This window comes from Heptranchias perlo, chromosome 20 (assembly GCF_035084215.1).
Source record: "Heptranchias perlo isolate sHepPer1 chromosome 20, sHepPer1.hap1, whole genome shotgun sequence".
Classification (NCBI taxonomy): domain Eukaryota; kingdom Metazoa; phylum Chordata; class Chondrichthyes; order Hexanchiformes; family Hexanchidae; genus Heptranchias; species Heptranchias perlo.
Window position 1 is genome coordinate 50,117,180 of NC_090344.1, and position 12,791 is coordinate 50,129,970.

The 12,791-nt window shown below is 51.1% G+C and overlaps 1 protein-coding gene across 2 annotated transcripts in view; it reads right to left on the reverse strand.

Moving 5' to 3' along the window:
- Positions 1-12,791, reverse strand: part of dock5 (dedicator of cytokinesis 5) — a 158,312-nt gene that overhangs the window by 40,022 nt on the left and 105,499 nt on the right. For both annotated transcript variants that reach the window (XM_068001334.1, XM_068001335.1), the window contains 9 exons: positions 12,257-12,346; positions 10,686-10,786; positions 9,919-10,053; positions 8,578-8,689; positions 6,953-7,023; positions 5,983-6,089; positions 2,582-2,718; positions 1,320-1,415; positions 188-286 (listed from right to left, as the gene is read on the reverse strand). In XM_068001334.1, coding sequence (XP_067857435.1) covers positions 188-286; positions 1,320-1,415; positions 2,582-2,718; positions 5,983-6,089; positions 6,953-7,023; positions 8,578-8,689; positions 9,919-10,053; positions 10,686-10,786; positions 12,257-12,346 — 948 coding nt within the window. The remainder of the gene's footprint in view (positions 1-187; positions 287-1,319; positions 1,416-2,581; positions 2,719-5,982; positions 6,090-6,952; positions 7,024-8,577; positions 8,690-9,918; positions 10,054-10,685; positions 10,787-12,256; positions 12,347-12,791) is intronic.

Here is a 12,791-nt window from a genome sequence, read left to right on the forward strand (position 1 = left end):
GCAAAGCTCCGAAAGCTTGTGATTTCAAATAAAGCTGTTGGACTATGACCTGGTGTTGTGCGCCTCCTTACATTTGTCCACCCCAGTCCATCACCGGCATCTCCACATCACGAGATCAATTTTGTCAAATCCCACCATAACTGTGAAAATTTCCAAGGAGAATGAGTTGAAGAAGGATTTTACTTACAATGATGTCATGCCTGGTCTTGAAGGTGTTGATATAATGGGTGTAATGGTAATCCTCCATCTGTTTCAGTATTGCAATCATACAGGCTACAAATTGAACCTGTGGGGCGAAGGCACAGAGGGAGTCACCATTTTGGAAAAACTAAGGGGTAATCCTCTTTTTCCTTTTTGCTGCGGGGGGTACAGATTCCACGGACTGGTCTCCAAGTGGCCAATCTTCATATATGAGCCAGAACACTTAGTGTCAAAGGACTGGGAGCTTCTTCTAGGGAGTGAGGGAATATGAAAGGGGAGGGCATCCCTTGATTCATTCCCCCACATCCAGTGGGAAAGGTGGGATTGGGGCAAACCTGGGATTGGGTCACCCTCTACAGCCAGACCTTGGTGCAGGAAACCAAGAATCTGATCTTTGACAACAAGCATTAGTTTCTCTGATCTACAAACGTACAAGTTGACAGCATCACATCACACTCACCAGGAAGAAGGCTTTGCACAAGGGGAGTCTCCCCGTCAGGAGCTCAATCATAAAGGGAGTCTTTTCATTGAGGATTCCTTTTAAAGAGGGAGTCTGCCTACTGAGGAACTTGTTTGCAGGAGTTTTACCTTCAGGGATCCCTTTCCTAGAAGGAGTTTCAGACTCGAGTCCCCTTATCAAAGAGGTTGATTTTAAAGCATGGTTTTCACAACGAGTGCCTGAGTTGGTTTCCCGAGGAAGCTTACAAAGTTATCCCCAATCATCCCAATGTTCAGGCTTGTCTGTTTATTACTCTTAATTCAATTATCTCACATTTAGGCTCCTTCAAGCCAGTACTCCCAGTGACGTCATCAGCAGTAACCACCTGGTCCAAAGTGGGCCAAAAAGGAGGCAGCAAAATAAAAGACTCAATTTGTCTTTGAAAGGCGACCTGACAGGGAAACTCCAAACCCCTCTTTAGAGCAGGTCCATGTGGAGGGCTCCATCATCAAAAGGGGTTCTGAACGGGGAGTAACATTTTTTTGTACAAACGACGTGACTTTGTGCTACGAATGGTCAAGAACATTGGCACGATTGGTGTGAAATTAGGTGAAACCCTCGTGCTTCGTGTTTTACTGCTGAAAGTGAACCACAGAACGAAACAGTAAGAGTAACTTACGATCAGGCCGGACTGACGGTTCATTCCAATCACCGTCCGGTTTATCCTCCTCAGCAGCCTCTCCATTATCAGCTGAATGTGCGTCTGGTGCGGTCCCTGTAACAGGAGGCACCAAGCAGTAAATTCCTAACCGACTGCCCTCTGACACCAATCATCACACCCACACCCACACCTCACCCGCCCACCCCCGATACACGGTGCCCAATCTGGTAAAAACATTTCGTTTACAGTCCCCACTAATACAGGTCTTTAAAATTATGAAGGGGTAGATGTAGAGAAGATGTTTCTGCTTGTGGTGGGGGGAGACCCAAAACTAGGGGCCGTAAATATTAGATAGTCACCAATAAATCTAATAGGGAATTCAGGAGAAACTTGCTGAAAAATGACCAGAGGGGAGCCCATTTCTACAAATACGCACTATGAAACATTGTTAATTCTTTAAGAAATAACTATTTCTCCTTCAGCAGCCATTAGTACTTGAAATTTTCACATCAGGAATAACATTTAAAGGCACGCCTTGACGCCTGTGTTGCTGCGGTTTAAATGCGGACTGCAGTTTGAAACAGTCAGTGTGCTTAATGGGGTGCTTTCTGTAATTGACCCCAGTGGCAAACGGTTAGCGCCATTTGTCTGATCCAGGCTGCTGGCCGGGATAAGCGGGGACGGTGTAAGTGGTGGGGACTGTACTTTGATCTGCGCTAAGTTGACTGATCCCAGCCAGCCAGTAGTTTGGACCCCCACAGCTGGCCTCAGCGAACTGGGGAGAAAGAATGTCCTGAGGCCCAATTCTTGGAGGGGGAGAGGGTGAAGGATATATTCATCAGGGCAAACCTACGAAGATGCAAGAACATAAGAATAGTCAGGGGTCAGAAACGGCTGCTCGACCCACAAAGGCCGAGCCCTCTCGTACGGAACTCCCCCCTCATGGCGTCTAACTGTATTTTGATGAACCTCAGTCTCTTGTCTCTGGGCCTTTGCGTGGCAGATTGTTCCAAATATCTCTCACTCTGAGTAAAGCACTTTGTCCCAACATCTGCTCTAAATTCATATTCTGCGGTCCGACTTTACTGACTTACTTTGAAGTGATATTCTGGGTTCCTTCTCCGTCCCATTTAACATTTTATGCACCCCGATGAGATGACGCCCCCCCCAACCCACCCGGCCTTCCTTAACCTCCTCCGCTTCAGACTGTAAAGTTTCACTTTCTTGCTTCTTTTCCTTCACACCGAGGAGAGTCGGGGACCGGATAATGTCATACTCACAATGTCATTCCTGTCCAGAACCTCCAGCACACTGCTGAGTAAATGCGCACAGGCCTCGTGATCCGGCTTGTTGGAATTGTCGTCCAGTTGACCGCTCAGCTGATCGATCATGAGCGGGAGAAGGATATCCCTGCATTCTGTGCAGCAACACGGAGAAATCAATTGTTGGAAAACACGCAACTGAAACAAGCTATCGGTGGTGCTATCAAGTGCTATCTAGCGGCACTTACTCACCAACAACCTGCTCACCGATGCTCAGTTTGGGGTCCGCCAGGACCACTCGGCTCCAGACCTCATTACAGCCTTGGTCCAAACATGGACAAAAGAGCTGAATTCCAGAGGTGAGGTGAGAGTGACTGCCCTTGACATCAAGGCAGCATTTGACCGAGTGTGGCACCAAGGAGCCCGAGTAAAATTGAAGTCAATGGGAATCAGGGGGGAAAACTGTCCAGTGACTGGAGTCACACTAACACAAAGGAAGATGGTAGTGGTTATTGGAGGCCAATCATCTCAGCCCCAGGGCATTGCTGCAGGAGTTCCTCAGGGCAGTGTCCTCGGCCCAACCATCTTCAGCTGCTTCATCAATGACCTTCCCTCCATCATAAGGTCAGAAATGGGGATGTTCGCTGATGATTGCACAGTGTTCAGTTCCATTCGTAACCCCTCAAATAATGAAGCAGTCCGAGCCCGCATGCAGCAAGACCTGGACAACATCCAGGCTTGGGCTGATAAGTGGCAAGTAACATTCGCTCCAGACAAGTGCCAGGCAATGACCATCTCCAACAAGAGAGAGTCTGACCACCTCCCCTTGACATTCAATGGCCTTACCATCGCCGAATGCCCCACCATCAACATCCTGGGGGTCACCATTGACCAGAAACTTAACTGGACCAGCCATATAAATACTGTGGCTATAAGAGCAGGTCAGAGGCTGGGTATTCTGCGGCAAGTGACTCACCTCCTGACTCCCCAAAGCCTTTCCACCATCTACAAGGCACAAGTCAGGAGTGTGATGGAATACTCTCCACTTGTCTGGATGAGTGCAGCTCCAACAACACTCGACACCATCCAGGACAAAGCAGCCCGCTTGATTGGCACCCCATCCACCACCCAAAATCCTGGAACTCCCTTCCTAACAGCACTGTGGGAGAACCTTCACCACACGGACTGCAGCGGTTCAAGAAGGCGGCTCACCACCACCTTCTCAAGGGCAATTAGGGATGGGCAATAAATGCCGGCCCCGCCAGCGATGCCCATATCCCATGAACGAATAATAAAAAAAGCTGCTACTTAACACCAATCTCTCCAGGATCCAACGGTTTAGCTCCTGACAGTAAGACAGAGTAACTCTATAGAACCATTGGCCTAGTTTGGTCTTTTGTTTGAGTTTGAGACACTGTTTCACTGATGTGGAAGCTGGGATAACCCTACCTCCTTGTATTGTACTCCTGCTTTCCTTTTCCTGGAGAGCAAGAAAAAGAGAAGGAACAGCACTGAATCTCACCTCAGTCAACATCCCGTAACCAGGCAGACCGTGAGTGGAGGCCCAGAGCCACATGGGGCAACTGTGGTGCTGCAGGACACAGGTGAAGGGGAGCTGGTTTTTGTCTGGATTGTGGTTATCACCACTCTGTGTCACTGCCGTGTCTCTGCGTCATGTCACTCAGGGGGCGCTGGGATCGGTCGGGGGAACGCTGGGATCAGTCGGGGAGCGCTGGGATCTGTCGGGGGGAACGCTGGGATCAGTCGGGGAGCGCTGGGATCTGTCGGGGGAACGCTGGGATCGGTCGGGGGGAACGCTGGGATCGGTCGGGGGAGCGCTGGGATCAGTCGGGGAGCGCTGGGATCGGTCAGGGAGTGCTGGGATCAGTCGGGGAGCGCTGGGATCAGTCGGGGAGCGCTGGGATCGGTCGGGGGGAACGCTGGGTTCGGTCGGGGGAACGCTGGGATCGGTCGGGGGGCACTGGGATCGGTCGGGGGGCACTGGGATCGGTCGGGGGCACTGGGATCGGTCGGGGGGCACTGGGATCGGTCGGGGGAGCGCTGGGATCGGTCGGGGGAGCGCTGGGATCGGTCGGGGGAGCGCTGGGATCGGTCAGGGGGAACGCTGGGTTCGGTCGGCGGGCGCTGGGATCGGTCAGGGGGAACGCTGGGTTCGGTCGGCGGGCGCTGGGATCGGACGAGGGAGCGCTGGGATCGGTCAGGGGGAACGCTGGGTTCGGTCGGCGGGCGCTGGGATCGGTCAGGGGGAACGCTGGGTTCGGTCGGCGGGCGCTGGGATCGGTCAGGGGGAACGCTGGGTTCGGTCGGCGGGCGCTGGGATCGGACGAGGGAGCGCTGGGTTCGGTCGGCGGGCGCTGGGATCGGTCAGGGGGAACGCTGGGTTCGGTCGGCGGGCGCTGGGATCGGTCGGGGAGTGCTGGGATCGGTCGGGGGAACGCTGGGATCGGTCAGGGAGCGCTGGGATCGGTCGGGGGAACGCTGGGATCGGTCGGGGGAACGCTGGGATCGGTCAGGGAACGCTGGGATCGGTCGGGGAGCGCTGGGATCGGTCGGGGGAACGCTGGGATCAGTCGGGGAGCGCTGGGATCGGTCAGGGGGAACGCTGGGATCAGTCGGGGAGCGCTGGGATCGGTCGGGGGAACGCTGGGATCGGTCGGGGGAACGCTGGGATCGGTCGGCGGGCACTGGGATCGGTCGGCGGGCGCTGGGATCGGTCAGGGGGAACGCTGGGATCGGTCAGGGGGAACGCTGGGATCGGTCGGGGGAACGCTGGGATCGGTCGGGGGAACGCTGGGATCGGTCAGGGAGCGCTGGGATCGGTCAGGGGGAACGCTGGGATCGGTCGGGGAGCGCTGGGATCGGTCAGGGGGAACGCTGGGATCGGTCGGGGAGCGCTGGGATCGGTCAGGGGGAACGCTGGGATCGGTCGGGGAGCGCTGGGATCGGTCAGGGGGAACGCTGGGATCGGTCGGGGGAACGCTGGGACCGGTCAGGGGGAACGCTGGGATCGGTCGGGGGAACGCTGGGATCGGTCGGGGGAACGCTGGGATCGGTCGGCGGGCACTGGGATCAGTCGGGGAACGCTGGGATCGGTCGGGGGAACGCTGGGATCGGTGGGGGAACGCTGGGATCGGTCGGGGAGCGCTGGGATCGGTCGGGGGAACGCTGGGATCGGTCGGGGAGCGCTGGGATCGGTCAGGGAGCGCTGGGATCAGTCGGGGAGCGCTGGGATCGGTCAGGGAGCGCTGGGATCGGTCAGGGAGCGCTGGGATCGGTCGGGGAGCGCTGGGATCGGTCAGGGAGCGCTGGGATCGGTCAGGGAGCGCTGGGATCGGTCGGGGAGCGCTGGGTTCGGTCGGGGGGCGTGGGTTTGATCCTGGGAATGCTGCTTCACTCACCTGGCTGTTTGAATAGCTCGCTCTCCACTATCTTACACATACAGTTGAGTTTTTGCCGCACTAACTGGTTGTCAGGAATACTCTGGATGAACTTGGTAAACAGAACACTGCACAGGGAAACAAACAAGGACGTGTCAGTGAAGGAGAGTCAACTGAAGGTAGCCTTATTTACGGGTCAGTCAGTGTAGGGAGTAAAGTGTGTACAATGTGCTGTAGCTCACTCTGAACTACTGGTTTCAAAATGCATGGCCTGTTTCCAGGAGCAGGAGGTCCCAGATTTGACCCCCAGTGTGTACTCGTACTCAGTCAGTTGATGGGAGGGGGACAGTTGGTGCGTTACAGTTAGTCACCATGCTCCTGGGCGAAAGACGGGGAAAAAAAATCAGCCAGAGCTCCCACTCCTGAATGCTATCCAGCGACCCCTGCTGGTAATGCTTGTGTTTGGTCACTATGTGTAACTGAACCAAAAACCCCATTCATAAAAATCATAGAATCATAAAGAATCTGTTTATAATTTCACTGCTCAGTGAAAATCTTCCCACAGGTGGGACAGGATTGGGTTAGACTGCGAAGGCCCCCACAGTAAAATAGCCTGCCGCTCACTGTCTAGGCTCGGACATTATGATTGGCCAATTGGGCAGGTTGCTGGGTGACAGCTGGTGGCCTGCGCAACTGAACCCCAGCAAGAGTCGGGGCCTGCAGGAAAGGGCAGGAGAAAATTGTACACAATACGGGTGTGTAAGACGAGTGTGTGATGTGTGTGTGACGTGGGTGTGTGACATATGTTAGACAGGTGTGTGACACGGATGTGTGACGTGTGTAAGACGGGTGTGTGACACGGATGTGTGACGTGTCTAAGACGGGTGTGACAGGTATGTGACACGGGTGTGTTACACGTGTGACACGGGTGTGTGACGTGTGTGCCATGTTTGTGGAACCTGGTGTGCGACCCATTGCCAATGGGAGTTACCTGAGTTCTACTGGGTCAAACACCAACATCACATGGTTGACGATGGTTGGTAGATACTTTAAAGCAGCTCCCTGAGGACAAGAGAATAACATTAAAAATACAGATCTCTGTTCAGCTTCACCGAGAATAATTCCCGATCCCAGTCACAATGCAATTGCACCCTCTCCAAACAAACCAGGGACTGAGTGGGACACTGCTCTGCCAACACCCCTGGTAAATGCACTGTCTTAGTGTAGAACTGAGCCGTACAGAGTCGGAAGGTCCCACATCTGTACCAAGTTGAGACACGACATCTGGCTTCAGCACCTCTTGTGGGAGGAGGGTTAAATTAAACACAGCTGTTCATTACCCATCCACTGCTGCTGAGAGATGCTCATGTGTGGTGATTTTGGGTGAGGACAGGAGTGGGCTCCACTATAATCCCCATCACCATCGAGTCTCCCGCTCACACCCACTGCCCAGGCTCACGGACGGAGGTACAGCCGATGCAATGGAATTTCCTCGTTACACTGGCTGTAACAAATTTAGAAGCTGAGCCAGTCTCAACTGAGTTCCTCACAGGCATGAGATCACAGCACAGAACGTCCTGTAACCGACAATCTTACTACACGGCATCACAAGGATGAGTTTAAATTGGGACCTGAAAACTGATGCAATAGGGGGCAGCTTCTGAGGTGGGGCTCAGGCACATTTTTGGAGCAGGTTAGAGAAAGAGCTTTACTCTGTGTGCTGTACCTGTCCTGGGAGTGTTTGATGGGACAGTGTAGAGGGAGCTTTACTCTGTATCTAACCCGTGCTGTACCTGCCCTGGGAGTGTTTGATGGGACAGTGTAGAGGGAGCTTTACTCTGTATCTAACCCGTGCTGTACCTGCCCTGGGAGTGTTTGATGGGACAGTGTAGAGGGAGCTTTGCTCTGTATCTAACCCGTGCTGTACCTGCCCTGGGAGTGTTTGATGGGACAGTGTAGAGGGAGCTTTACTCTGTATCTAACCCGTGCTGTACCTGCCCTGGGAGTGTTTGATGGGACAGTGTAGAGGGAGCTTTGCTCTGTATCTAACCCGTGCTGTACCTGCCCTGGGAGTGTTTGATGGGACAGTGTAGAGGGAGCTTTACTCTATCTAACCCGTGCTGTACCTGCCCTGGGAGTGTTTGATGGGACAGTGTAGAGGGAGCTTTACTCTGTATCTAACCCGTGCTGTACCTGCCCTGAGAGTGTTTGATGGGACAGTGTAGAGGGAGCTTTACTCTGTATCTAACCCGTGCTGTACCTGCCCTGGGAGTGTTTGATGGGACAGTGTAGAGGGAGCTTTACTCTGTATCTAACCCATGCTGTACCTGCCCTGGGAGTGTTTGATGGGACAGTGTAGAGGGAGCTTTACTCTGTATCTAACCCGTGCTGTACCTGCCCTGGGAGTGTTTAATGCTGACACTGGATGCCTGAAATGGAAAATCTTCCTTTCCCAGCACTAATGTCCCTCACCTTAAGCATAAAATTCACAAAAGAAAAGTTGAAAAGCTTTTCAAAACCATGGTTGAAGATTGATGGGAGAGTGGGATGTGCGAGTGATTCAATCCCTGAGTAAAATCTTGCTGCAGTATCATCAGTCACCAGCCAACCACAAACCTTAATTTTCACAGATTCCTCCAAAGGCCTGTCCATTAGAGAGTTAAATGACAGAAACAACTGTCGGATCGACTCGTAAAACTCATTGTCATCTTCCTCAGTCCCATAAATCCTACAATCAAAAACATAGAAAAGAGTCCCCATTAACCTGGGCTCTTTGGATGTCTGCTCTGGTCTGTTAACCCCTCCTCTAAAACCACTAACTGACAGCACAAGTCGTGAACTGGAATGAAATGGTGACTGAATTGGTAACTGTACTGTACCGCCCAGGACGGAACTGAGTGATAAAGGTCTCAGGGTCGATCCCGCATCTGACGTAAGTCAGCTGATCTCAACCTGGGCCACAGTCGGAGCGCTGTCACTGATTTCAATGCCCAGTTGAGATCACTATCTAGTAATCCCTGCTGGAAGGTGCACACATATGGAGGAAAGGATTGAGTTTGTTTGTAAAGCCCCTCCAGTTAAACTACTTGCTCACACTTACTGTCTACAACAATGACTTGCATTTATATAGCGCCTTTAACATGGTAAGATGTCCCAAGGAGCTTCACAGGAGCGATTATCAGACAAAATATGACACTGAGCCACATAAGGAGATATTAGGACAGGTGACCAAAAGCTTGGTCAAAGAGGTAGATTGTAAGGAGCGTCTTAAAGGAAGAGATAGAGAGAGAGATAGAGAGGCGGAGAGGTTTAGGGAGGGGATTCCAGAGCTTAGGGCCTAGGCAGCTGAAGGCATGGCCGCCAATGGTGGAGCGAAGGAAATTGGGGATGCTCAAGAGGCCAGAATTGGAGGAGCGCAGAGATCTCATAGGACTGGAGGAGGTTACAGAGATAGGGAGGGTGGTGAGGCCATGGAGGGATTTGAAAACAAGGGTGATAATTTTAAAATTGAGGCATTCCCAGACCGGGAGCCAATGTGGGTCAGTGAACACAGGGGATGATGGGAGAACAGGACTTGGTGCAAGTTAGGATACTGACAGCAGAGTTTTGGATGAGCTGAAGTTTATGGAGGGTGGAAGATGGGAGACCAGCCAGGAGAACATTGGAATGGTTGAGTCTGGAGGCATGGCTGAGGGTTTCAGCAGCAGATGTCTACACGTGATGAACAGCAACTTGTGTGAGGAATGGGTTACCGCAGAAGATGCTGAGATGAGTCTTAATTTCAACACAATAAGGTTACAGGAAGAGGAGCCTATTCTTCAATCATCTTCACACAGTGTGTACAATACAAAACTGCTCAAATCCAATACTTGACTTCCCAAAATTGGAACCCAGAGTCTGAATGGACTCCCAGTTTCAAAGTCCAAGAGTTAGGTGGCCATGAGTGGAATGTCTTACCTCAAGTACAATTTCCTTGATTGGATTATGAATCTGAAGACATATTTCAGTGCTTTTAATGCAGCGAAAAGTAAGTCCGTTTTCTTTGAATCTTCAGCATTTGCGACATAGTAATTCAGCACTTTAGCCAGTTTCCTGCAAGGATGTCGAAAAAAAATATCAAAGTCAACCATTTCATCAACAAAGTTCAGTATTAATGAAAGATGAGAAACTGCACAAATACGCGTTGAACTGCTTTCTTTGCAGGTGAAAACTCAATTTTTAAAAAATCGGACACTCTTCAGAACGATATAATCAGTGAACTCCTGGTATCTGCCTGTAACTCACTGCTGTCAGGTCAGGTTCACACAAGGGGATATCTCCCCTCCTTTCATGAAGGTCTTGACTTGTTGGGATATGGCTCCTTGGAGGCCCAGCAGTCCTCTGGTAGCTCACACAAAAGGCCATTCTGTACCTTTAGTGAGTGTTGGCAGACTAATCATCAATGGAGGGTCTCGTAGCCAAGGCCCAACTTGATGTCCTCATAAAGAATTTCCAATGGGAGTCACCGCATAGCAATCAGTAGCGGGATCTCTGGCTGATTTCCCCTCTGTAGCCTCACTGAAGTGCTCCAATTGCGAGCTGGTAACTCAGTGCGAACCTGGGCTCAGTGCCACCCACTTGGCATTGCATTTACCAACTGAGCCGTCAAGAGGGATCCTGCGAGGAGACATTAATCATTCTCAGTGTTTCCCCCAAGCCCTGGATTTACTGTGCTCTATACTCACACATAAGCAAGCGTAGCACTGAAATGATTGATAATGTACGTTTCCAAGACAGGATTGAAGTGCTGGAACTTTATGTCTCCGATCAGGGAAATGATAAAGACCTGGACAACAGGGAAAGAAGCAGTTAGGACTGTAATTTACTGGGAAACATGATGCAGAAACGTTCCACAGGGAAAGAGAGCCTATTAAGCAACCCATTCATTTTCAGCTCCAGACGTTCATGGGGCAGGGCTTTGGATAATAGCCTTTCACCTCTTGGATCTGGGTTCAGGTGAAAATCTCCTTTGTCTCCAAGCTATAAAAGGTCCTACTTGAAAGGGTTTGGGCGGTTTCAACCACGTCTGCAATGGGCATGAGTCCACAGCAAAAAAAAACTGGCAATCTCACTCAGGATTGAGGGGATACAAGATGCCTGGTGTGGACATCGCTGGTGCAGTGGGGAGTATTGTGTGATCTTGCTGTGCGCAAATTGGCTGCCACCTTTGCTACATTACAACAGTGAGGCACATTGTTGGAGCGGAGTAGAGAGGGTTTTACTTTGCATTTAACCCGCACCGTACCTGAATACTTAATGTAGTCACAGGTTGCAAAAGATGCGACCTAATTGGTTTGTTAAAAATGGTCAAAAGTACGATAAAGAAAGAATGAATTTGCATTTCTGTAGCGCCTTTTGCAACCTCAGGTCATCCCAAAGCACTTTACAGCCAGTGAAGTACTTTTTGAAGTGTTGTCACTGTTGTAATGTAGCAAAGGTGGCAGTCAATTTGCGCACAGCAAGATCCCACAAGCAGCAATGTGATAATGACCAGACCACCTGAATTTTTGTGATGTTGGTTGAGGGATAAATATTGGCCAGGACACCGGGGAGAACTCCCCCGCTCTTCTTCGATTAGTGCTATGGGATCTTTTACATCCACCCGAGAGGGCAGACGTGGCCTTGGTTTAACGTCTCATCCGAAAGGCGGCATCTCCGACAGTGCAGCACTCCCTCAGTACTGCACTGGGAGTGTCAGCCGAGATTGTGTGCTCAAGTCTCTGGAGTGGGGCTCAAACCCATGAGCTTTTGACTCGAGAGGTGAGAATGCTACCCACTGAGCCACGGACTGACACGAGACAGACAGAGAGGGGGTAAAGTTTTATATTTCAGTGAACGATCATTTCTAGTTTTGACTGGTTACTGGGACCTCTGGTGAAATATTTTGTTCATTTGCTTCCATATCTCATGAGGCAGAGGTATTAGTGAAGTTTTTAATTAATTTTCATAAGCAGCAAAGCATACACCACAACTCGAATGATCCAGCCCCTCTCCCCTCTGTTTGTCCATGTTCAATTGGACTTGGCAAAAGGTGTCCAGAGAGGAAAGGCCAGTCTCTAACTCTCCGCTCCACCCATGCCCCCTTTCTATAGAGGTCTTCGTGTCTTGCAGACTCACTAAATACATGACAAATGGTGGTTTATAAAATCCTGCAGTTTTAAATCAACACTGTGCTTTATTTTAAACAGAGACATTCACCAGTTAACAGAGACCTCAATCAACAGGCAGGAAAAATCTGTCTGAAAGGTTCTCTTACCAGAGCATCGAAGACGAGAAAGTCATAGGTTTCACTTTCTGACGTCTCCATCATTATGTTGAAGAGTGCGTCGAGTGTATCCTGCAGGAACTGGGAGAAGGGGAGGACGGGGGGAATGATCAGTGCACAGGAAATGTCAGTCATACACAGAAGGTGAAGAAATAGCACTCATTTCTAATTGCGCGAGGATTTTTAAAATTAGTTTCTCCTTTCCTCTTCTGGCGGTGCTGAGTAAACTTCTCTGGGCACCGAGGGCTGTCCTCTGATACCTCGACTCAGTGCCCGTTCTTGGTGTGTGAGCCTAGACAGTGAGCCCAATGCTCTCTCTACCTAACGTCCACACTTTGGAGTCGCTGAACAGCAACCAGGAGTGGGGAGCGTTGGCTGATTTAATTCTGCTCCCTGGCTCAGTTGTGATCAAATATAGCCCCAGCTGGGATCAGCTCACTCAGCACGGAGCAGAGAGACAGCGACCCTGACATTTCCTGGAGCTATGTGGAAAGGCCGTGGCTCAGTTGCCAACTAAAGCAACCGG